A 22461-nucleotide genomic window follows, 5' to 3' on the forward strand; every position below is an offset into this window, starting at 1 on the left:
GCTCGACCCTCTAGACTGTCCAAAATAATTTGGTAGGAGACGCTCCCACTTACACTTTCCCGAAGAACAAAGGGAATTGGCGGCCTAAGGTTTCGACCATGTTACTAGGTGTCATCGCAAATGCTAGAACCTCAGCGACAGACACATATAAAAAGTGACGGTCTCAGTGGCGGAGGCTGGTCGCTACTACACTTTGCCTAACGAGAAACTGAGGTTGGCCATCTCTATTGACATAAAAAAGTATTGATTCCACTTTATTACAATTTATAAAAGGCGAAGCTGCAGAACCCGTTTTATGCGGTGAACGAAGGAGGGCTATCATTGTGGTCTCCTCACTGAGTATAAAAAACCGGTGTCAATTTCACTGCCGTCGCGTACCATAGTAGTTATGGCCAAAACTGAGCGAATAGCTTAATGCGTGCCGCCGGACTGGGCAACTGCTGGGGCAATGCTGACCGATCAGTTAGGCCGTATACAGCTTACGAAGGTCGAGAACTGGACATGAAAAATAACTTTAACTCCTTGAAAAGGCGCGCCACCTCCGCCATGCGCTAACAAGGACAGTGCTGCCTTCTTTTGAAGAATATTACGCATTGCCCGAGGAAACAGCTTAAATTTGTACTCACATACCACGTTATTGCCATATTATGAAACCTCGCCCGAAGATAATTAAATAGCTAACGTAACTTCGCAACTATCTTAAAAATGCCTTAACGGTAAATAAAAAGAAATGAACCTGTTTTGAAAAAGTTTAAAAAGATCTTGCGCATACCAATAAAACACATTAGAAAAATAATTTTACCTACACCTTCAAAATAAAAAGTTAAAAAACACAAAAACGAAAGGTCGATCAATACATGCTTTCTACAGACGTGGTTTCTAATAGTATATATATATGCGTTTTAGCATACCCTATGTTAGATCAAATAACCACGTAAGCGCAAACCTTATTATATCAAACAAATACAAAACTTCTAAAGCATAAAAAGAACTTTTTTCTAGTTAATTTTAATAATATTTGGTGTGTAAACTCGCAAAGAAGAATTATAAGTGTTTTAGTAACGCAAGGTGGCAATTAAAGTGGTAAACGTGACAAACAGGAGAACAAAAATTTGTGTAAAATAACTATACTGAGCTCCACGTTTATTTTATTGTAGCTAAAAAATAAAAACCTTTCAAAGCCATAAGTGGGCAAAACACTACAAGAGAACGCAACCGCTAGACTTCTTTTTATCATGCTTCGTAGAGGTTTGAGCATTAATTTGGTGAATAAGTGAGTAAAATAGTTCGGGAACATTCAGCCTTAACTTCGCAGAGGCCTCCATGAACTGACAGCCCCACTGGGCAGCCTTTCAGCATAATAATTAAGTTGGAATGTAAATTAAATAGGTTAATAGTTGCCCACCTGTGAAGTTCCTGTGCTCTTGGAAACAACTCGGTCATCCTCTAAATCGCATTTATTACCACATATGACCATGGGGACTTTATCTGTGTCTTTTACTCTTAAAATCTGCTCTCTTAAGTCGGCCAGATCTTTAAAAGTTGACATTCGAGTAATAGAGTATACTAGAAGAAAGCCTTGCCCATTTTTCATATACAAATCTCGCATGGCTGTAAACTGCTCAGTACCTATTTATATATTTTTTCAGTTTATAATTATATGAACTTTAATATTATACAAAGAGTTAGAGCCCAAGGAACTTAAATAGTCTAAAACTAAAAAATAGAGAGAGATATAAAGTTAAAAAGAAGAAATTAGCATACCGGCTGTGTCTAATATTTCCAACATGCACTGTTGCCCGTCCACTTCAACTTGCTTTCTGTAACTGTCTTCAATAGTGGGATCATATTTCTCCACAAAAATGTTTTGAACAAACTGCACAGTAAGAGCTGACTTACCCACGCCACCAGTCCCTAGAACTACTATTTTATACTCAATCATAACTTCTGAGTGTGTATAGACATATAAAAATATAAGTAAAAAACTTTATAATATTATACTTACAGTAAAGTGCAAAAGAGTTAGGTAAAAACAAAGAGTGACAATTACAAGGTAAAGATTAATATATAAGAAATAAAAAGTATATTCATTATTTCTAATAACTCCTGTTCTAGAAAGAAAACAAACCAATTTGTTTAAAGACAAAAGGACCGCTCAGTTGAAAAAAATTGCACTGCGTTGATTAATAGTGTTAACCTTGAGCTGTTTTTTCACTATCGCCTAAGAAAAACCACAATGCCAGTGTAAAGCTGCTGGAACAGCCAAGCAGACTCGAGGGCATTACTTTTTGCATACCGCATGGTTTGTTCTTATATTATTGGGTAGAAAAAACAGATATGGCATCGAATTTGTTAAATAAACATCTTTTGCGGTTTAGTCAATTAATTTGGTAACAAAGAGCAGGTTCATTATAAGGTTCTATATTAAGGTTAATAACCTTTCTAATCATAGAAATACGGATGGAATTTGAGGTTAAGGGTGATATAATAATGCTAGGGTTATATTTTGATTTATTAAATAATATTTAAATATAATTATAACCGATTATTGTCTACCTAATATATTTTTTACTTAATTCTAGTAGCCCATAATTCATTGCAATTATATATTTAACATAAAAACCTAGGGCCCTTTCAGGAAAAAATATGAAAGATAATACCAACATTGCACGTGCACTATAGTAGCCAGCAAAATGAAAATTACAAGTGCTATTTTAATTTCATTGAATGAATGCCCTACCCCTATTAACCCCCGCCCTCCTACAGCGTATAACGGCTTGATAAAAAAATTGAAAGCAATATGCAATTGAACAAAAGTTAAATGGGATAAAAAGACTACTGGTTAGTTATACATATAAAAATAAAATATTTAATTTAACTTATCAAGAAGTTAAAAATAAATAAGTTAAGAAGTCAAACTTGCTTTATTGATTTATAAAATATATCCATATTATTTTTTAAATTTTCCTTGTATTTAATTCCGACGAAAAGTATAGCTAATAAACCTTAAAACTATGAAAAGAATTCTTCAACAAAACCAATAGAAGTCTTTACGGGCAGGTCATGTAAAAAGAAAATTAAATCCAGGCTTAGTGGTGTGATATATACAGATAGAACATGGGGCTTCTGCAGAAAACATTATTCTCTTCGAGCCGAAAGTCAAAATGTTAGGAGCGTAGTTAGTAATGGGGTGGGTTACATTGATAATTGCGTATTTCAATAAGTAAAGGACAAAAAAAATTTAAAATAGTGTAATAAGGTTAGCGTTTATTTTATTTGTTATATTTAACATTAGTTTACTACGTCTGCTGGGTTAGGAACAGTTTTTCCAATTAAGTCACAAGAGTAAAAACAGCCAGCAAGGTTTTTTGCTCTACTTAAAATTTGTAAGGATATTTAAACTTTTGAACACTGGTATTTAAACCTTCAAGTCTTTGGAAATCAACTGTACACAAATATATCATATAAGGCATAGATGTACGGACATGACTAAGACGAAAGCGCTAAAAAGTTAATGTAGTTGCTTGTTTATTGCTAAGTGAATTTTCCTTATATGCTAATAATTTAGCGATAAATCTTTAAGTAATCAAAAGAATTACCTAAAAAGGACAATTTGCGAAAAAATTATGAACTAGGATCTTTTCTCAAAAAAAATTATATTACTTATGCGCAAGGTTTCAGCTTATTCTCTCATTACTGATATTTTTAAGAGATAGAAATCTTTTCATTTTCATAAAACCATTAAGGTTTATATGATGAGTTTCATCGTAGCTGTTTATTATAAAGTTTTTGGAATTTTTTTAAAGGTTTGCTGCAAAAATATAGATGAACTCCAAGTTACGGTCTTCAAGCAAATATTTTTTGTTAACAAAATGGCGCTCTGGTAAAAGTTCTTTTTGTAATCTAATCTGTTAAACCCTCTCAAAGTTTTTTTAAATATTCAGAAGTATTAGTCGTAAGGCCTTTTTCTTAGATGTAGACTTTAGTTACAGGGACCTCTAGAAATTAGACTATTCTTTACAAAAAACCAAATTAAAAATCAGGATGTGCTATAAAGCTGTAAACCTCTCTCTGAAGTTTGGTTAGCTCTCATTAACTAAAGCAAGATAGATATATCGTTAAAAGATTTCTAGCGGTCAGGGTATTAACGTCGGGTTTTAATGATTTAATGTTTTCTTAAAGGTTTCGTGGTATTATAAAGTACTGAGCAGCATGCTGGATGTTTTGGGTAAAGTAGCTTTATTACAAATTCAAGTTTGATCAATGATTTTATTTACTTGTACAAAAATACTGATGGGTTAGAAAATCAATCACGATAGTTAATAATTTAGAGCATTCTATTGCTCCGTATAGGAAGGTTATATACCTGCAAGGAAGAAATACAAAGTGTGAGGAAAACATAAAAACACGTGGCACCTACTGGGAAACATGCGGTCATAGCACGTGATTAATAACAGTTAACCAACATGACAAGGACTAACATATCGGTGCTTATTTAGTATTAAAGTAAGCACACTTACATGTTTGTGTAAGTAGGACAGAAATGTAATTTAGGATTAACCATTTATAGTTAAAAAAAAGCTTATTCTCTTTTAATATGTCCTTCAGATGTATAGTCTTCATGGTCTGAAGGAGAAAAAGGGATTTCATAAAGGTTTTAGTTATTGTCTTTTTAAATATAAACTATCTCAAGTATTCTTGTAAGAGTATCTTAGTTTTGCATTTAGAAATTTAAGTAGAGTTAAATATAATGTATTAATTGCCTTCTATGAGGCTTAACAGTATTTGTTTCATAAAAAACTGTTTAAAAATCACAATTTTTTTTAAAAAAAATTAGAGCTTTCTAAGTTTATGGTTATTTTTATTTTTTATATATTGATCTGACACACAAGAAATCTTATGTTGAGTATAACTCAAACTGCTTAATGTACAACCAGTATCCATCCTTCTCCTTGTCTTAATGCTAAAGAAAGAATTAATCCTAGGATGGACACCCATCTTGACAAAAAGGTATCTGAACTACCTAATATGTATAAGAAAACGATTAAGAATAAAGTTCTACTTTGGTAGAGCAAAATTAACTAACACTCTAGAAATGCTCAGCAAAATAACCTAAAAAGCGATGGTTCGTAAAATTAAGGTTTTTGTCATACTTTTTCTAAAAGAACATAGTTATATATATGCTGGCAGTTGTTTAAAACATTTTACAATATCTGCTTTTAAGGTAATTAAGATTATATTTAGGTCTTTTTTACTTTAAAAAAGATTATTAGGGTATTAAGATGTTTTTCGAATTATATTGGACAGTTCATGGTGGTTCGTTTAAGTGATGTAAACCTGGTTTGATCTTATACTTCAGTGTAACTGAGTCTTTAAGGTGCGCCGGTAATTGTTATTTTAGAAAAGCTAGAGTCTGTTGATATAGGACACAAGGCGGTGGGACCTTACTCCAGATGCGTAGATAGTGTACGTCTTAAATTTGGCATCGGATTTTTAGTATTTTAAGGGATACTAGGTGGAAGTGTTATTATGAATTTTTTTTTTAACAAGCTGCTTAACATGGGATTTTCAATCAAGTTTAAAGTCAATACTAATGCCTAGGTATATAATATTTTTGCACCTAGAAGCTCTTTTAGTTGGTTCATAACAAATGCACTGCGTACATTTGGCTTCATTTATCAAGGTCTGCAAGTTTTAGTTGTCAGCCAAAAAAAATAGAGAATAAAATTCTAGGTTTTCATTATTTTGTCTTTTCGTCTCCTCGGGGGAAGTCTATTTTATTCTTCTACTATAATTTCTTCGTTATCTAAAAAAAAATTTTTAATTTTTTATTAATATTCTAAATTATAGTTAGGCATTAACATTATTTATTTTTAGTAGTTTAACAGGGCTTGCCTTAGTGGAAGGTAAATTTCAAAAATTTTAACACCTAGACTAAATAATGGTTTTAGTTTTAAACTTAAGGTACTCTCTTCTAAGTAATCTTACAACTTTATAACCTGTTGTAGGGCCGTTCCCACCTAGTCTCTGAATACAAAAACTTGCAGCAAGTTTAACCTTTTAACAACTCAAGATAAATGTTTTTATAGCTAGAACACCCAGAATGAGTACCACCGCCGGGGTATCTTAAAGTATTACTTTTAATCTTTAAACTCTGATGAACCTTAAATAGATCTAAGGGGGCGCCATACCTATCCGTAGTTATTTTACAAGATGGGAAGGAGCTCCATCAGTTAACTTGCGTAGAAAGGGTGACATTGTTTATTAAAACGTATAATCTACCCAGTCTCCCTTGAAAATTGACTTTGCCAGCAAGCAAACTTTTTAGGGTAAAACTTAAGGACGATAACCTGCGTTAATCATGGTAATCTCAAATGGTATTAGGGATATCCAAAAAGGGTTTAGGTAGGGTATGGATAACCAGTATTCTTTCATAAAAAGTCTGCATTTACATGTACCTTTTTTTTTTAGTACTGGCACACTACGGGCCTTCAGAAGAGGCCTCAAACTGCTTAATCTAAATTCATCTCTTCTTCGGGGGTTGGAGCTCGAGTGTCCGCTATGTCGCTCTTTATAGGACTATCATGACGGCCCCGAAGGGCTGTGAAAGCGAGAAATATTCGCTCGTACTCCCGCCATTTGGTCTAGTGTATTGGAAGACCGCTAGGATCACCACCTGTAAACTCCGGCCAACATTACTGCCAGTCAGGCCTCCTCGGTTATCAGTTCCTCACCCAGAGAGGAGGAGCCCTGCGTACCTTAAAATTGATAACTTGGCTTAAATATTGCTGTCTACTTTGTTAGCTATGTGCATTTCACTTGAGTTTTAAAAGAAGAGATTAACACAATTAATTACAAGTTAGATAAAAAAGTTGTATGTACATAGCTTGCAAGAGGCAAGTCGACTAATTAATTGTTTAAAAAAAAATATGCGCGTTCCCAAGAAGTACGCATAAAACTTTAAAAAAACGTACTCGCTCGAGAGATTGAAATCTGTCGGGTAAGTGTGAAGCAATTCAATAGGAAAGTTTTAATTCTATCCTTCCCTTCGTCGCTTATAGCATAGGCGTTATATTTTAAACGTAAGTACAAAGAGGGGGGTTTACAAATAAGAAATACAAAAAGTGGTTATTTATTTTATCTTTTTGTTCGTCTGTAGACGATTATTCCAAGATACTCTAGATAGGTAATAAAAACCTAGATTTATAAATGCTCTAGCCTTGTTTCTCCAGGAGTGTCCATTCTTGCACAAAAAAGTCCAACTAGTAAAATCATTTTTGTGTTTAGCTTTCGCACTCAAAATAATGCCTGACCGGCATGATAGTACGAATAATAGGTACACCTGACATTAGTTGGTTTTAAATCTAATAAACTATCGTATATAAACTGTTAAAGTATCCATTAGTAGAATTGCAAAATAATTTACAAGTCGACAGCGCTCCTTTATATAATATAACTGTTAAGGTTTATTGTAACTAAGTTTACTAAAGTACTGTATAATTTTTAAAAAAACATTTATTTTGAATTTTTTCTTTATTAAAAGTTAAATAGTAGAAGTGTAAACGCTCGCCTACGAAACAAAAAATAAGAATGCCAGCAACAAAACAAGCTATGATGATTTGGCTAAAACTCTAATAGCCATACTTCACTTTCATGTGTTTTCTCTTACGGCAAATATGAATTTGATTATTAAATTTCCGGGTGTTGATAGTTTCCGAGGGATCCTTTAGCGACTCCGTATTTTTCTTGTTCCCGCCACCATCTTTTTATTATTATAAAAACTAAATTTTTTTGAACGAGAACCCCTTTTCTTAACTATAAAAAAAGTTTGATATATCTATTACAATCATAAGTAACTTTTAACCATCGAAAGCAGTATTATCCAACTTTTTATAGCTGCTGAGTGATAAGCCCTCGTTGAGTGGTTCTGCGCTGGAGCAATGCCTCTTTATAATACTCATTATGTAGGCTCCAGAATCAATAACCTCTATATGTAATAATTACCAAAAATAATTATATCGTCGACAGGAGTACTTTTGTCAAGTTCGAAGAAGCAATTTCTTCCAAAACAGAGCGAGCGGAAGCAAAAGGAACAGTTTTCAAAAAAGTCTTTAAATGTCCGTCGAAATAACACTTTCTTATTTTCCCAAAAGCAATATATCTTAGCCAATAAATATATAAACTTCTTCTCAAAGTATAATTTCATGCATATCACTTCTTGATAAGCTTTTCTACTTTATATTCAGGATCAGAAATTTTTTTGGGGCGCATCCACTCGTTGGCAGTTTTAAGTCCCATGGCAGACGACCCCATGATGACGAGCCGACTTAAAATGAAATTTTGGCTTCAATAAGCGAGTCAAACTAACAAGTAACATCTACGACTACCCGTCAAGAGGGGTGCGGTGCAGTTTCAAGGCGGAGTAGAAGCTCGCTTCAGAGTCGAAATCTACAAGTGCCATGCCTAATAACAAGTAAAGTTATTACTGACAACAGAAAAACAGAAGCAACAAAACCTCTTGACTTCCCTGTTGCTTTATCAGTAAGAAGACGGACATCAACAACTCCACTTATTCCGTGTTTAACAAAAAAGGCTTTGATTATCTTTACTGCAGCAGTATATAGTAAGAAAGAAATAGTCATTTGTCCAAAGTTCGGGAATAATATAGAAACACAGAGATACCTGTAGTGCTGTAAGATAACTGCCCTAAGAATATACAATAACGCCCAGCAAACGCAGAATTCAACTTCGCTTCGTCAGCAGAAACGGTAAGTTCACTAATTCGCCCTTTACTCCCCTCCCCGAGTAAACTTAAAAGCGGTTTTCTCGAAGTCTGAAAATGTCATATAATAATAGTCCGTGCTAAAAATCCGACATGTGAAATTCCACCCTTTGCGCAGGTAAATTCGTAATTAAACTCGACTCTACTTTCTCAAAAATTAATTTCAACTGCTCCCGAGCCTGAAAATAGAAGTACTTAAAAGGAATAAAAGTTTATCGTGTGTAAATAAAAACAAAATATTCAATAATCGTTTAAAGGAGGAAAAGAAGACCAGCCGGATATTAGCAGCCATAATAACAAAGTTTCTATTATCCAAAGTAAATATTTTGTGCTCGGGATAGCTATAAGACTGGAAGAGCAGCCTCCAGTTTTGAACATTGACCAAAAACTCGCTACTGTCGACGATAATACCGTGCTTCGGGTAGGCAATGCCTGTCAAGAAAGGTGCTTAAAAGAGAGCTTGCTATCCATATATTAAGATACAAAAACCTAACAGCGATAAATAGATCGAGAATTCAGAGGGAAAAGTCCCACATAAGAAGGTTTCCGGTTTGGGGTTCCAACCAAATTCTTTAGCAAAATGTACGGCAAAATACCTAGTAAAAATATTTTTTTTACGTACGTAAAATAAAAAAATTAAGATTTTGATAACAAGGAAGTACCATATATCTACAGTTTGTAACGTTGGAACCGGCTGTGAAAAGAGATCCAAATAGTCGATAGCGTAGGTTTCCATATCATCGCTTTCTATAAAAAGAAAATTGTAACGAATTACAACTATAACATATAATAGAATAATAAAACTTTTCCAACAGTTCAAAACCACAGCAAATTTGTCTATTTCAGTTCCAGCTCTAGTTTGACCCAGGTTCCTCTCTAGGCAACTGAAAACAGAGACCATAACTTCCGCATATTTTAGTCAAGGTCACTACTAAACCTTATCAGTAAACACTCCCTCTCAATAACAGGATTATTTGGAAAATTTATTGAGCGATCAAGAAACGAAGATCTAATTACGGTAGCTGCTTGACCTTAGTTTTATTATATTGTTTTAAAATACGAAAAAAATAAGTGATGAGCGTATAGTAAAAGAATACTCGCCTTGAATTACCAAGCCATTATTATGAGTTACAGCATTTTTCACCTCCATATCATATAACGTGTTTGATAAAGCTGTGGCGAAGCCTAACGCATCATAACAATAACTATTAAACCTTAAAAATACAATATCGGTACCTAAGATCCCCAACTCCTTCAGGGAAGCATAACAAGAAGTCCTTAAGAGCTTTCTGTTATAAATAAGTTTTTGGTTGGCTTTCGTAAACACTAACTCTCTATCTTTACTACTTTCCATTGCAAATGCCTAAAACTTCAAAGTTTTTAAGTTCCTAATACGAACCTTTAGAGGAACAAAGTGCTAAGCATGTGTCCAATAGTACTGTCTTCCGCCTGGTCCAAGGATCGTGGCTCATTGTTATGCCACTACTAAAGTACTAATTGTTATTCTGCGATCGACTTTGTATATTTAAACTTATTAAATGCTTTGTAGTGTACGCGCATCTTCCGTTTACAAATGGGGGCCATGCCTTTTAATATCATATTAAACTTATAACGGTTAGTAGTTTTAAAAACTAAAAATACAAATTTGTTGCCCATCCACGATTAATTATAATTTTGTTAATTTCGTTAATTATCACTCATTTTACTCTATATAATTATTTTCATTATTTAAATATATATTTATTAAACTTTCAACTAATATACCGACCGCTCAACTCTTATAAAGCAACTAGTTGTTTAGAGTAAAGTCTTAAAAAAAACATTTTAATACTAAGGCACTGACCAGCAATTGTTCGCTTTAAATATTATAAATGATCCTTTTAGTTGGAATTTGAAACAAAAACAGAGTTTTAACTATAGAGGTCATCAACTTACAAGAAGAGCCATAGGGACAATACTTTCTCTGGTTATGTTTGCCTGCCCTAAATAGACTAGAACTTTTTTAATATTTCCACTGTTTCCTTCTTAATACTGGGGGATCTTTTCAACGTCTTAGATACCAGCCTTACGAGATTCTCAAAAGAACTGTACATGTAAGCCCCCGTGCGTGAAGAGCGGGAGAACTCCTTCTTTGCCTACCCACAGTCTAGAAAGAAAAGTTGAAGACATTTAATTAGCAAACCAGATTGACAGGTTTATAATTTCATTTCAGAAATTACCGAGGCTTAACTTTGTACTGCTCAAACTTAGCCGCTAGCCTATATATTAAGTTATAGAGCTATACCTCTTACTGCGTAGTAAGCAGCTATCCCCCCAACGTTAATTTCTGTATACCACGGGGTATTCGCTTTTTTAGATAGTGTTGTGTTCACCCTCACACGTGGTATAATAAAAAATCTTAGCGACTAATAAAAGATGTAAAGCAAGATGCTTTATTGAAGGTGGAACAGTGGTTCATATGCTCACCCTGAGGGACGAACTAAAAGGCCGTCCCAGGCTCTTGAGAGGGGCTTATATACATTTACAAAGTATTCTTATTTTATTTAGGTTGAGAACGTGCCTTTATCTGGTATTAAAAGTTTTATACTTCGATACTAAATACCCATCCTAACTGTGCAGCAGATAAAAATTTGGTTACTTCACCCCAAAAAACAACATAAGCAACTGTAAAAAAAAAAAGGAAAAAAACAGTCACCGACATGCTGCTAGAGCAATCAAAAGATCGAGAATATGTACCAATCATCACAAAAATGGTCCTTTTGGCATATTAGTTACCGTTTTATAACATAAGCACCCCTTTAAACAAAAAATATAATAGAACATAAACTGTAAAAAGAGCTAATATACATCATGGAAAGGAATAATTTGGGTAGAAGATCGTCGAATACAAAATTATAGATAAAAAAACTTGCTTTAACTGAGAAAGAAATACATATCTTTTTTTAAGGAATAACCTTTTGGAGAAAAGGAATAAGTTAAAGCATCATACAGAAACTGTTAGCTCGAGTTTAGTTAGTTACAGAAAAACCTAGAGCCTGGGTATGGAGACTTAATACGAAGCCTAAACTAGTCATTTTAAATGTTTCATTTTTATTTGTGGAAAATCATTAACGATAATGAAAAATTAAGAGAGCCCTGGGACAACCTTGCAATGACAAGAGCAACGTATCATCGAAAAAAAAGAAACCATTTATGCATAAATTTACGGAGTTACTAAAAAACGATAATTCTAAATTATCGGAAAAAGTAGTGCTAAAGTAACAATAACAATAAATAGATTATTAATATGCCCCACAAATTTACTGTTACTGAAAAGCAAATATTACAATAATACAAAAACCTTTTAGGCCTTCACGACCTGCACCTTACTAAACACAAATACTTAATATAAAGCTTAGAAACGTTGCACGGTGGATTATAAGGCAGTGTAATTAAACTCAAAATTATAAGTACTATTTTTGAAAAAATTGGTGGCTTAAAAGAGAAATAACGCTTTTGCCGAACAGCTGTTCATGCTATTTGCAGTTTAAATATTTGGTTTAATCAAATCAGGTCTTTCCTCCAACGGGATTATTTCATTTTTTAATAATGTAATTTTAGTTTTTCAACATTCGAAGATTGAATTACCTCAAAGCTATAAGTTCTATCTTTTCTAGTTAAGCACAAATATATATGTTTAAACTTTTCTTATTTCTAAAACAAAAACATGTGTTTTTGCTTGTGCTTTGTTATCTAAACGATTGCCAAGTACTTGCTTTTTTGTTTGTTACATGGTTTCCAGACGAGAGTACTTAATGCCTTTAATTAGGACACAGCAACCACTTGAAGCGCTACTTTAACCACCGGAACCACCAACAATGTAAGTACATTTTACTGTTCAATATGAAACGTATACAAATCCTATAAAAAATACAGTGCAACAAAAATGCAGACATGTAAGTGAGCATTAAACTGACCAGTACCAAAGGGAATCGACAAGTTTGCGTACTCTAACAATAGGGATATATTTGGATATTAGCTTGTATTTAGCCCAAAACGTAAAAATTAGTATAAAAGGGTATGTTTAGCTTCTCATAAGTTTCCTTTGTACAACTTTAGGTAGCAAAGAGTAAATATGAGGCTGAGGGAGGTAATCTTTATCTATTATGGTTTCGTAATTTTTTTTTATACCACACTCCACTCCAATTTTTATTAAAATGCGGTAATTAGGTAAATTTAACAGAAAAAAAAAACTAAAATTTTTCTGCTAAAAAGAAAGATAGCTTAAAATTTTCGAGGGTGAAAGGGCTTTAAGAAGCAACCTGATATCACAATATGTGAGAATAGATGTCTTATCTTTTAAAGATTGAAAATTTATCTTCAAAAGCCTTTTTCTGCCGAAATCAAACTTTAGCGTTATTTTTATACTAAATATTAGTTCAATAGTTATAGACTAAAAAAATTAAGGTCCTAGTGTTGCTAATAAACTATTTATCTAATCATCAGCCTCTATGAGTTGTTAATGGGCCGGCGGGAGGATATCTTGTCATAAATAATATATATTTGCGACCTAGCTTAACGCTTCGCTTGACAAAAATCTCTTTTAGTTTAAAAAGACGAGGTAATACATATAATATTTATGAAGAGGTCATAATAATTAAGCTGAAAGAATTTGAATGGCTAAAGGGCATTTTTGCGCATAGAAAGGGGCTATTAAATGAAGCACCCAGTTTAAATTTTTGTATCTTTGTTTATTTTGCTTATAACTTGATGCAATGGAAGGTTAGTGCATTCTAAATAGAGGGTAATAATCTAATAAGCTTATTACCATGTACATGGATATAAACTCAAATTTTACAATGATCTTGTAAGCTAAGAGCAACCCCCCATCTAGATGAGGAGCTCATAATCGGGGAAACCAGGTTGGCAATGGTGCTGGTCAGTGTCTTCAGGCGGCCTTAGGTCCTGTGCATAAGGTTGCCTCTCCCGTTGTGGTTTTTAGTTGTTTTCCACCACACCAGGTCAAATGGCGGGAGTAATACGGACCCAAAATTTCCAGCTTTTTTAGTCCTTCGGGTCAGTCATTATAGCTCTCTAAAGAGCCTACACTGGTGGGTACTCGGTAAGCTTTTGCTTCCAGTTGCTGACCTCCTCTTCCTTGTCCCTCTTTGTAGACGCATAGAATCTTCATACCGTCAGTAAGTTAGGTCAAACTATTATTTTTTATAAAGGTTAACAACCAAGAGCTCTGTATTTTTTTTTTGTGTGATAGAATAGTTATTTATTTGTTAATATTTTATAACGGATGAGAACGCAATAATTAATCAAACCTGTCTTTGGAGGTTGAAAACAGAAGCAGACTGACCCGACTGGAGTATATATCTCGAGTCATACTTAACTAGCATCGGCTCCGCGGAGACCATAGCTGACGGGTGACGCACACTTAAAAGAAAAGTGGCTTTAACTTCGCATGCAATGATTTTTCCTATTGACCCGTCCTTAATAAACATAGTAAGAGAAGTTCGAGGGACGGATAAGCTGGGAACTTTAATGGAATCTATGCAGCTTCGACAAGCCCTTTATAATAAATTTTACGTTAGTATAGAGAGTATGCTTTCGACCTTAGAAAAAAATTTTTCTGCAACCAGAAAGAAGGATAATGAAGACATTAGAACACTCATGGATAGAATCAACCTATTAAGCTCCGGGATGGTGTATGAGGACAAGTCAGCTAAATCAGTGCCCGAACAAAATTGACTCTATTGATGGAGCGCTCCTTAATGATGAGAACTAGGTCACTTTTAACAAAATGTGTTAATAAATCGTTCCTGGAACAAAATTAGTTAAGGGGGTTGTTGATTCAGCAAGGTCAAGCTATTTAAAGCCCCACTGGGTATGTTGAAGGCTCGATTCTCAAAAACTGAGGTGAAGGTTATAAAAAAAAAAAGAAAATTTTAGGGGTTCAAACGAGGTCATATAACTGATTTTTAAAATTGCGAAGTAAAGAAACAATTTTTATTAAAGGCCTGAGGATACTGGTCGTCAGCTTAGCAACCTTGATGCAGAAGGGCTGTCACGTATTTAAGGAAAAAAATTAGTTGAGCATTATAGACCTGCAAAGAGAGGATATTAAGGACAAATGGTCATGTCCCTGCAATGGGTGCCTAAAACTTTTGAACAAAAAAGCTCTACACGCAGTGAGGGACAAATATGTGCTGAGGAAAAAGTTGTCATCTTTGACTACAAGCAAGGTTGAGTTTAAAAAAAAAAGATACTAGGGAAGAACTATTGCAGGAGGCAGGGCGCCAATGCCTGCACCGAGGGATTTAAATAGTTGTTATTAGGTTACTGAGAACAAAGTTAGTAGAACCCCTAAAGAATGAAATGACATACTAGGCCAAATTAAAAAGGGAAACTGAAGGACTTTTTTTTGAAGATACGGGATAGACACTGAAGTTGAAAACACTGGATCTTCTCCATAATTCATTGAGGAACCCAATGAATATGAGAGTTTGTTAGTAGGGTCACATTTGGATCTCTATCTACGTGGCCATCTAGCCTAAATCTTTTGGTGGAGCAAGATTTTGCTTAAAAGTGGTTTCTAAAAGCATAAGGTTTGTTTAGGCGTTGCCGTTAAATCAAAGTTTCTGTATAAAATGTGTTTGGAGATTTTTAGATAACTCGTTAGGATATAGGTATATGGTTGAGCAAGTACGTTCATATAACGGGACTGAATTTAGAAATAAATCTTTTAAGGGGGTATGCAGACAGGTTTCCTTTACCGCTCCACGTACACCATCACACAACCCACTGACAGAGCAAATTAATTTGGACCAAAGTGAAGATACTGCATGCCTTTCCCAGTAAAAGGTGGAACCGAGGTGGTCTCCTAGAGCGGTATAAGCAATTGATTTTATTGAAGAAAAGCCTTAGTTTCTTTTAAGACGGTGAAACGAGGCAAGTTCCTGAGAATGAAGAAATGCGAGATATTTTCCAAGGTATGGGCGGCAAGTTTATTTCCCAAGAATCGCCGAAGGGGCTCTTAAGTTAGAAAAGTGGAAATATTAAATAAAAGATGAACTTGAAGCCTAGGATAAGGCAGGTATATGAAAAGTAACAAGTTTGCCAAGAGGACATTTAGTGGAAACAACCTACATGGAACTTTTACGATATGAGCAATAGATTAAAAGCCCGACTGCGTGTGAGGATTTACTCAGAAAAGATGATTTGATTACAATGAAATACGTCTCCCGTAATATCAAAAGAAGCAGCAAAATTGGTCGAAGTATGGGCTCTGCAAGAAGTATTTAGTGTCTAGAATTTGATGTTAGAAATGCTTATGTGCAACCCTTTACAAAAAATTACCCGAAGCATTTGGGTTATTTTACCCTAACGTGGATAGGAATAAATGCCTACAACTTGTTTAAGGATTGTATAGCATTAAACAAGCATAAGTTCTAAGATTTAGCCACGTTATTTCTAAACTTAAAGGAACTGATTTTAGCCAGTTAAGAGTTGAGCCAAGCCATTTTATATATAGTTCAAGTGACGTTGTCAACGTAGTTGCTTTTTACTTGGATAATTTCCAGTTATACTAATAACCCACAAATGAGTCGAGAACTATTAAAGGCTGTTAGCAGTGAAATTAAAAAAGTTCCTAACTACGTATTTTTATTATAATAATTAGATATGGAGAACAACACTGTGGATATTTCTAAAAAAAAATTATTTATAGGTTACTCACCAACTATGGCGTGAAAGAGATTAAAACTGTGAAATTACCTTGTGAATAGTGAAAAACTACTCACCTCTGAAGGGATATATAAGATTTGTCTTTATCAAGAGCTTATAGGAACTTTGCAGTATCTCGCGAATAGGTCAAGACCTGATATCCAGTTAGCGGTTAACAACTGCCTCAACACCTCAAAGCTCATACAACCCAACACGAGGTATCGCAAAAATTTTGTTACGTTAACTAAAAGGGACTAAAGGGTATGCCATTAAAGCCACCAAGCAAGAAAGTTTAATTTCCATATATTGTGGCGCTAGTTATGCATCTGAGCCCTACAGAAAATCCAGGAGTGCTACTTTAATTATAGTAAATGAATGTCTTTTGTATGGAAGACTAGAAAAAAGTCCATAAAAGTCCTTTTCTCTAGCAATAGCTGAGACCCATAAAGTGGGTAAAAAGGAGGGATGCTGTAATAAAGGAACTTGGATGTTTAGTTGATAATCCTATTAATGTTTTGACCGATAACCAACCCTCGATACGTATAGAACATAGTAGAAATGGAACAAAATTGTCAAGGCATATAGACATTAAAAATCTCGCTTTGTTAAAGACGAAATGGAGAGAAAAAAGTGTTTTTTATAGTATTGTCTTCAAATGAAATGCTAGCTGATTTTCTTACAGTGTGTAGCTAGCCCTCAATTTACTAATCTGCTCTTTAGGATAGCTCATAATTGTGTGATTCAGAGATGTATTAAAATGAATCACACAGTTTAAATATTTGTATCTTTGCTTGTTCATTTTCCTTATAACCTGATGTAATCTACATGTACATGTATATAAACCCTTATTTTAGAATGAATTTATAACTTGCTTTCCAGTTGTTGGCCAGTTGTTCCTTGTTCCACTTAGTGAACGTCGTTAGTTCGGTTTTATAGAGTCTGCATACCATCATCGGTTAGGTCAAACTATTATATTATTAACAGAAACATTAACTAATGTATTTTTGAAAGAACAAAAATTTCGTATTTTACATACTAATTCTCTACAATTTTTTAGCTATTGCAAACTTTCTGCAGCTACACCTTGGCTTGCAGTATTATTAGTATAAAACTAGTTAAAAGAATATAAATTAAAGAGTAGTACCGACGTAAACTATAAAAAATGCTTGAAGAACGTCTCATAACAAAAAGCTTTTTTTTACGAACTGAAGAAATATCCGCAGTACCACGAAGCCTACTCAAACATCTTGTGACAGATTTTTACTAATAAAAGTTAAGTACACTTTTTACAACAGTCAATTAAAAGTTTATTACCTACTTTACTCGACTTAACATGTTTGATATCATTTTATACGAAATCTCAAAACAATATTTAAAATAAACTAGTTACTTTGTTTATACCAAGAAAGACGCAACAGCTTTTAACATATTTTGGGCGTCTTCCGCTAAAACAAAAATGATAGTGAAATAAAATTTCTAAATAAGTCAAGACCTTAAAAGCTAAGGTATGATGTAAAATTCTTATTAAGCTGCTTCTTATGGTCTAAATTTGTAGTTTAAAAAATTGTTAAATTTAAAGTTGTGCACTCATGGAGTAGAGTTCATGTACAAAAGCATAAAATTTATTCAAAACTATACAGTACACTGAAGTAAAAATTATATGAGGCCACCTGGAGACTCAAAATGCAAAATTTTTGTTTAAAAATGCGAATTCATCGCCAATAGACTTTCATTTTTTTATGTGAGAAAGCTAATTTTAATGAAGGTTTCTTTCAAGAAATAACTTTTTTTCACGATTATTTCTCTCAGGCTGACTCGTTTTTTTAATTAAACGTCTTTTCCTTCTATGAAGTATACTTTTTAGAAAATGTTATATCCTTATACATTATTCATCCGCATTCCCCCCAACCTTCTTTGGTAAAACTAAACCTGACATATCTTAAAGTATTGCCTCTTTCGTAAAACTAAGCTTGTACCCTTTGAAACTATACAAGCTTTCAGATAACGTATCCATGTCTACAGTCTTATACTCCGTTAATTTCTCACAACATAAAAAGATTCAAAATGTCACTAAAGTCTTGCAAAATATATATAAATCACTAAATATAAGTTATTAGTGTGGTAGAAGATGTATATTTGTTTAACCGATGATAAGTAATATTGGCTAGAAAAATATAAAAGCGAGCTATATATTAATTTTATCTCTTTTCAATCAATTCTAATATATTTACAATATCAAATAATTTAAATTATAGCTACATAGTTATAATATTATCCAAAAACTTCGCAAATGATAATTTTTTTCAATAGGCTTGCCAATTTTTTTGCGTAGCATACCAGAACTAAAAAAAAACTAATAAATATTTTGCGGACCAATAAAACTGACTTCAAGCTTCCTTAAAATTACACTGCTTTATATACAGGCTTATTCGGGAGAATTTCATCCTTAAGGTAGTAGCATTTCGATGAAAAAAAAGTGATATACATGCGAACAATAAAAAATTAAAAATTTAGTAAACTATAAAAATTAAAAAAATATTAACCGATTATAAAAGGATGGCCTTTAGAGGTTAGTGTTTTCAGCTCTACTCTAATTAGCGAAGCTTATCTGAAATAGATTAACTATATAGTAACTTCAGTATCTTGGAAGCGTTTTATTTATAATTCAGCTTTTGTACGGAAAAAGAAAGTTTTTTTAAAAAGAAATTTTTTTTACCTGCAGCATTAGTTTAATTTATCGTTACAATTTCATTGGGTCCCCTAAAATGTAATAAGCCAAGATTTCTTTTTATTAAATAGTGTTAACAGATGGTATCCTAAAATATTTATCCGTTAAAATGCATCTTTGGCATACAATTAATTCAATACTACATAATTAAATGTTTGATTCAATTTTATGAAGAATGCAAATAATAAAGCTGGAGCCCTTCGCAATAAAGCTCTTAACGCGTTTAGTGTTAGAGTACTTCGACTTTAAAGTTAATTGCAGTTTACGCTGATTTTAATATCCTTAATTGCTAGGGACCGTTTAGGAAACAAAGTTTTTACTTTTGAAGGATTACTACGGGAATCATTTCCTCTAGTCGGCAGTCAAGAGGTTTACATTAATAGCTACCTAAGTAATTTTATTTACGAACTTTACTGATATTTTTTCATTGTAACAACATTTCACAGTAATCTGTAGGCGAAGCCTATAAAAGCACATACGTCAAGGTCTTCTTTCAAGTAATTTAAATGTGATCATAACTTAATTTATTTAAATTTTTGATATCATATTAAGGGTAAAGCTGGTAGCCCAATTTTCGTCCATTATTATAGTTAGTTCCTTTGTATCATGTTTTTAAACTTTTGCTTTATAAAATTATTTTTGATTAAACTGTCACTGTATGTATAACATCCTAAGCAGTCAAACCTAACATATGTCATATTGAGAATAGTTTTTTTACTAATAATGAACTTTCGCAAATCGTTTTTCTAGGTTGATAACGAAGCGATTAAAAATAAAATGAGGGGTAATAGGTCGTTCAGCAAGTTTATAAAATAAAAAAGGAGGGGCTAGTGGGTAACTATCATGCTAACAATATTAGTCTTTTAAAAATGTATTTTCGTATCCTCCAGTATTTTTGCGAAAGAAGGAAATTACGAGTCAGCAAACAAAAGTTGAAAATGATAGCATTATTTTTAAGTTATAACATGCATCAACTCTACTTGCTTTTCAGCACTTATTACCTCATTCTTAAAGAAAACTTTATGACATATACATTATAAAAAGTTTAATAGAACCAGCTCACAAAAACTTATTTGACTCCACCTGTTTATAAAAAATTTTTTAGGGGCTCCTTCCATTTTCTTAAGTTAAGTTTCTGCTCTTTTTCCGCGCTTAAGCCCTGTTGCTGTCGTGGTCTGTCTCTTTAGCGGGCTCATTTTTATTCTCATGTCTGCACTTTTACGCTTTGTTAATATATAATAGAGATTATTTACCCCTACTGTGTGGTTTACCAATATCGCCGTGCTAAAATTACTTATCCTTTTTTGCAACTTAACTTCGTATATATACTAAGAGTGCTTTTTACCACTTCCGCACGTATTATTTCTTTTAGTAGCTTGTACTTCTTTGAAATAAATATTCTGGAACTCATTCCTTTATGAACTTTGAACAAAGGTATTAGTTATTTCTGTTTTAATTGTTAGGGCTGATAAATTAACGGCGTATTTCAATTTGGCTTAGTAGTTACTCGTAGTCTTTTTACAGTAGACAAGCAATATTCTAAGTTCTGGCAAGTACTAACCTTTACTTGCCTCCTATATAAAGCTTATTATATATATATGATTTGTTCTAATCGTTACATCAGTTTTAACTTTTGTCCTTTTTTTAACGTCGACACTGGTAGCTTCATAGAAGGAGCAGGATGTCTGACAAGGTATTAGTTTATTTTATAAATGCTTTAACAACTTACATTTACACTTGCCTTTAGGTTTCAGTGAAGTATGACTCGGAAAAAGTTTGTTTTTTAAAAGCATTATAACTTGCGATTAAGGGAGTTCCTATATTTTTCCTACTGTTGAAATGTTCTTTTCGCCTTCCTCTATAACCCTAAAAAAAATTGGCTAGTTTACGAGATAGTATTTTATAATTGTTTATAAATTTACAACTTTAGTTTACTTATTGACTCTTAAGATTTGTATGGTGTAAAGTTCTATTTTTTTCTATATAACACGGTCTGAATGTGGCATCACTTATAGTAAACGCGACATAAATATTGGCCTAAAGAAGAATGTCACACCTCACTCCACTAACACTGTAGTCTTGTAAGCATATTAAAACTAATAAGACTAAACACTGTGTCACTTTTTCACTCAGAGAGTCGCAAGAACTAAATTCTGAGAAAGTCGCTGTGGAAATGAAAAAGGCGCAAAAGCTAGCCAAAAATAGGATGGCTGCGAAGGTATGCCGCGAGAAAAAAAAGGTTACTTTGACGTCTCTTAATAACAGCAGCTCTACCGCTTCCCTTGACAAAGTAAGTCGGTTAGGAGTACGTGAAGTGTCTTGAGGAGCGTGTGAAATTACTGGAGGACCAGAATGCCTTGTTATTGCAGGAATTGAGAAAATTAAAAAGTTTATTGGGGACAGATGAAAAGTAGACTGAAATAAATTTGCTCTTAATTTCCTTACTAGTTGCTTGGTGGGGTCTATGCGGGCTCAATAAATCTTATTTTCTCTCTATTTACTTAACGTTGCTTTTTGCCAAGTTTTAGTAGAAAGCTACACTTTCGCCTACTTTCTTGTTCTGCGTATACTTTCAGTATATATGGAAAACTTCTTTGGGTTTCACTTTGAGGTTCGCAATAAAACACGGTAGTAGCAAGTTATAAATAAAAACTGTATGGAAAATATACAAGGAAGTATTCGCTTACGGAGTCTTAAGGCGTTAAAACCCAGTTGTTATATAAGCACCGTAACATGTGTCTCTGCTTGTTGCCAGGTATATTGGAAAACTACTAATCCTAAAGAATATTAAACGATTTATAAATGATCAAGCAGTTAGTGTCTAAGTTTAAAAGCCTTGGGCACAAAAAAACTCCTAAGCCGAAAAGTGATAGGCACAGTACCCACAATTTTTTTTTTGTTTTGTATATAACTATTATTGTTTTTATATAGTTCTTTTTTAAGCTATTTACTTACTGCATCTATTCTTTATTAATTGAGGCAAATATATTTTATTTATTTTTTAATAAGCACTTTTTTCAACTAGTGACCTACAAAAGCTGATAACTTGCAAATGTTATTAATAAACTCTCTTGGGGGTAAAAAAAGAAAAGACAAAGATAAATTTTTAAAAAGTAAAAACACTTTAAAAATAAACCCAAAGGACGAAGGGCCACTCGGAGCTGCATCTAAACATCCTTTCCCCACTCTTAAAATTTTTTAAAAACCTTAATTTACAAAGATAAAGTTATTACTTAGCGGA

At 33.3% G+C, this 22461-nt stretch overlaps 3 protein-coding genes across 6 annotated transcripts; 1 reads left to right on the top strand and 2 right to left on the bottom strand.

Annotated features, from left to right (window-relative positions):
• Positions 1-1146: 1146 nt before the first annotated feature.
• Positions 1147-2229, bottom strand: LOC135141100 (ras-related protein Rap1-like). Its single transcript, XM_064071954.1, has 4 exons — positions 2129-2229; positions 1765-1947; positions 1406-1629; positions 1147-1349 (listed from the first exon to the last, which is right to left on the bottom strand). Exons 2-4 carry the CDS (start codon positions 1940-1942, stop codon positions 1200-1202), a joined length of 552 nt encoding a protein of 183 aa, XP_063928024.1. The 5' UTR covers positions 1943-1947; positions 2129-2229; the 3' UTR covers positions 1147-1199.
• Positions 2230-7631: 5402 nt separating this feature from the next.
• Positions 7632-9798, bottom strand: LOC135141091 (uncharacterized). The gene is made up of 13 exons (XM_064071944.1): positions 9720-9798; positions 9587-9666; positions 9445-9529; positions 9272-9378; positions 9054-9214; positions 8890-8976; positions 8683-8833; positions 8516-8608; positions 8388-8463; positions 8216-8326; positions 8035-8161; positions 7865-7985; positions 7632-7762 (listed from the first exon to the last, which is right to left on the bottom strand). Exons 3-13 carry the CDS (start codon positions 9516-9518, stop codon positions 7632-7634), a joined length of 1239 nt encoding a protein of 412 aa, XP_063928014.1. The 5' UTR covers positions 9519-9529; positions 9587-9666; positions 9720-9798.
• A 10557-nt stretch (positions 9799-20355) lies between these two features.
• On the top strand, positions 20356-21716 carry LOC135141111 (cyclic AMP-dependent transcription factor ATF-1-like). Of its 4 annotated transcripts, XM_064071967.1 has the most exons (6): positions 20357-20654; positions 20884-20913; positions 20968-20994; positions 21236-21301; positions 21354-21459; positions 21524-21716. In XM_064071967.1, exons 3-6 carry the CDS (start codon positions 20981-20983, stop codon positions 21632-21634), a joined length of 297 nt encoding a protein of 98 aa, XP_063928037.1. In that variant the 5' UTR covers positions 20357-20654; positions 20884-20913; positions 20968-20980; the 3' UTR covers positions 21635-21716. The 4 variants fall into 4 exon arrangements, 1 of the variants encoding a protein (XP_063928037.1); XR_010282318.1 differs by having other exon boundaries at positions 20356-20654; positions 20968-21301; positions 21512-21716; XR_010282316.1 differs by having other exon boundaries at positions 20356-20539; positions 20593-20654; positions 20968-21301; positions 21354-21716.
• Positions 21717-22461: the final 745 nt, after the last annotated feature.

This window comes from Zophobas morio, unplaced genomic scaffold (genome assembly GCF_036711695.1).
Source record: "Zophobas morio isolate AGI-343-1 ecotype UQ-CSIRO unplaced genomic scaffold, CSIRO_AGI_Zmor_V1 ptg000042l, whole genome shotgun sequence".
NCBI lineage: Eukaryota > Metazoa > Arthropoda > Insecta > Coleoptera > Tenebrionidae > Zophobas > Zophobas morio.

Excerpts from the sequence above, each read along its gene's own strand:
- LOC135141100 (XM_064071954.1), bottom strand. The coding sequence starts at position 1,942 with ATGATTGAGTATAAAATAGTAGTTCTAGGGACTGGTGGCGTGGGTAAG. Across the intron at positions 1,630-1,764 it reads GGAAATATTAGACACAGCCG|GTACTGAGCAGTTTACAGCC; the intron begins GTATGCTAATTT and ends ATATATAAATAG. Across the intron at positions 1,350-1,405 it reads AGAGCACAGGAACTTCACAG|GCTGCCCAGTGGGGCTGTCA; the intron begins GTGGGCAACTAT and ends TTATGCTGAAAG.
- LOC135141091 (XM_064071944.1), bottom strand. The coding sequence starts at position 9,518 with ATGGAAACCTACGCTATCGACTATTTGGATCTCTTTTCACAGCCGGTT. Across the intron at positions 9,215-9,271 it reads GATCTATTTATCGCTGTTAG|GCATTGCCTACCCGAAGCAC; the intron begins GTTTTTGTATCT and ends CTTTCTTGACAG. Across the intron at positions 8,834-8,889 it reads CGAATTTACCTGCGCAAAGG|ACTTCGAGAAAACCGCTTTT; the intron begins GTGGAATTTCAC and ends TGACATTTTCAG.
- LOC135141111 (XM_064071967.1), top strand. Across the intron at positions 21,302-21,353 it reads TCCACTAACACTGTAGTCTT|AGAGTCGCAAGAACTAAATT; the intron begins GTAAGCATATTA and ends TTTTTCACTCAG. Across the intron at positions 21,460-21,523 it reads TATGCCGCGAGAAAAAAAAG|GAGTACGTGAAGTGTCTTGA; the intron begins GTTACTTTGACG and ends TAAGTCGGTTAG.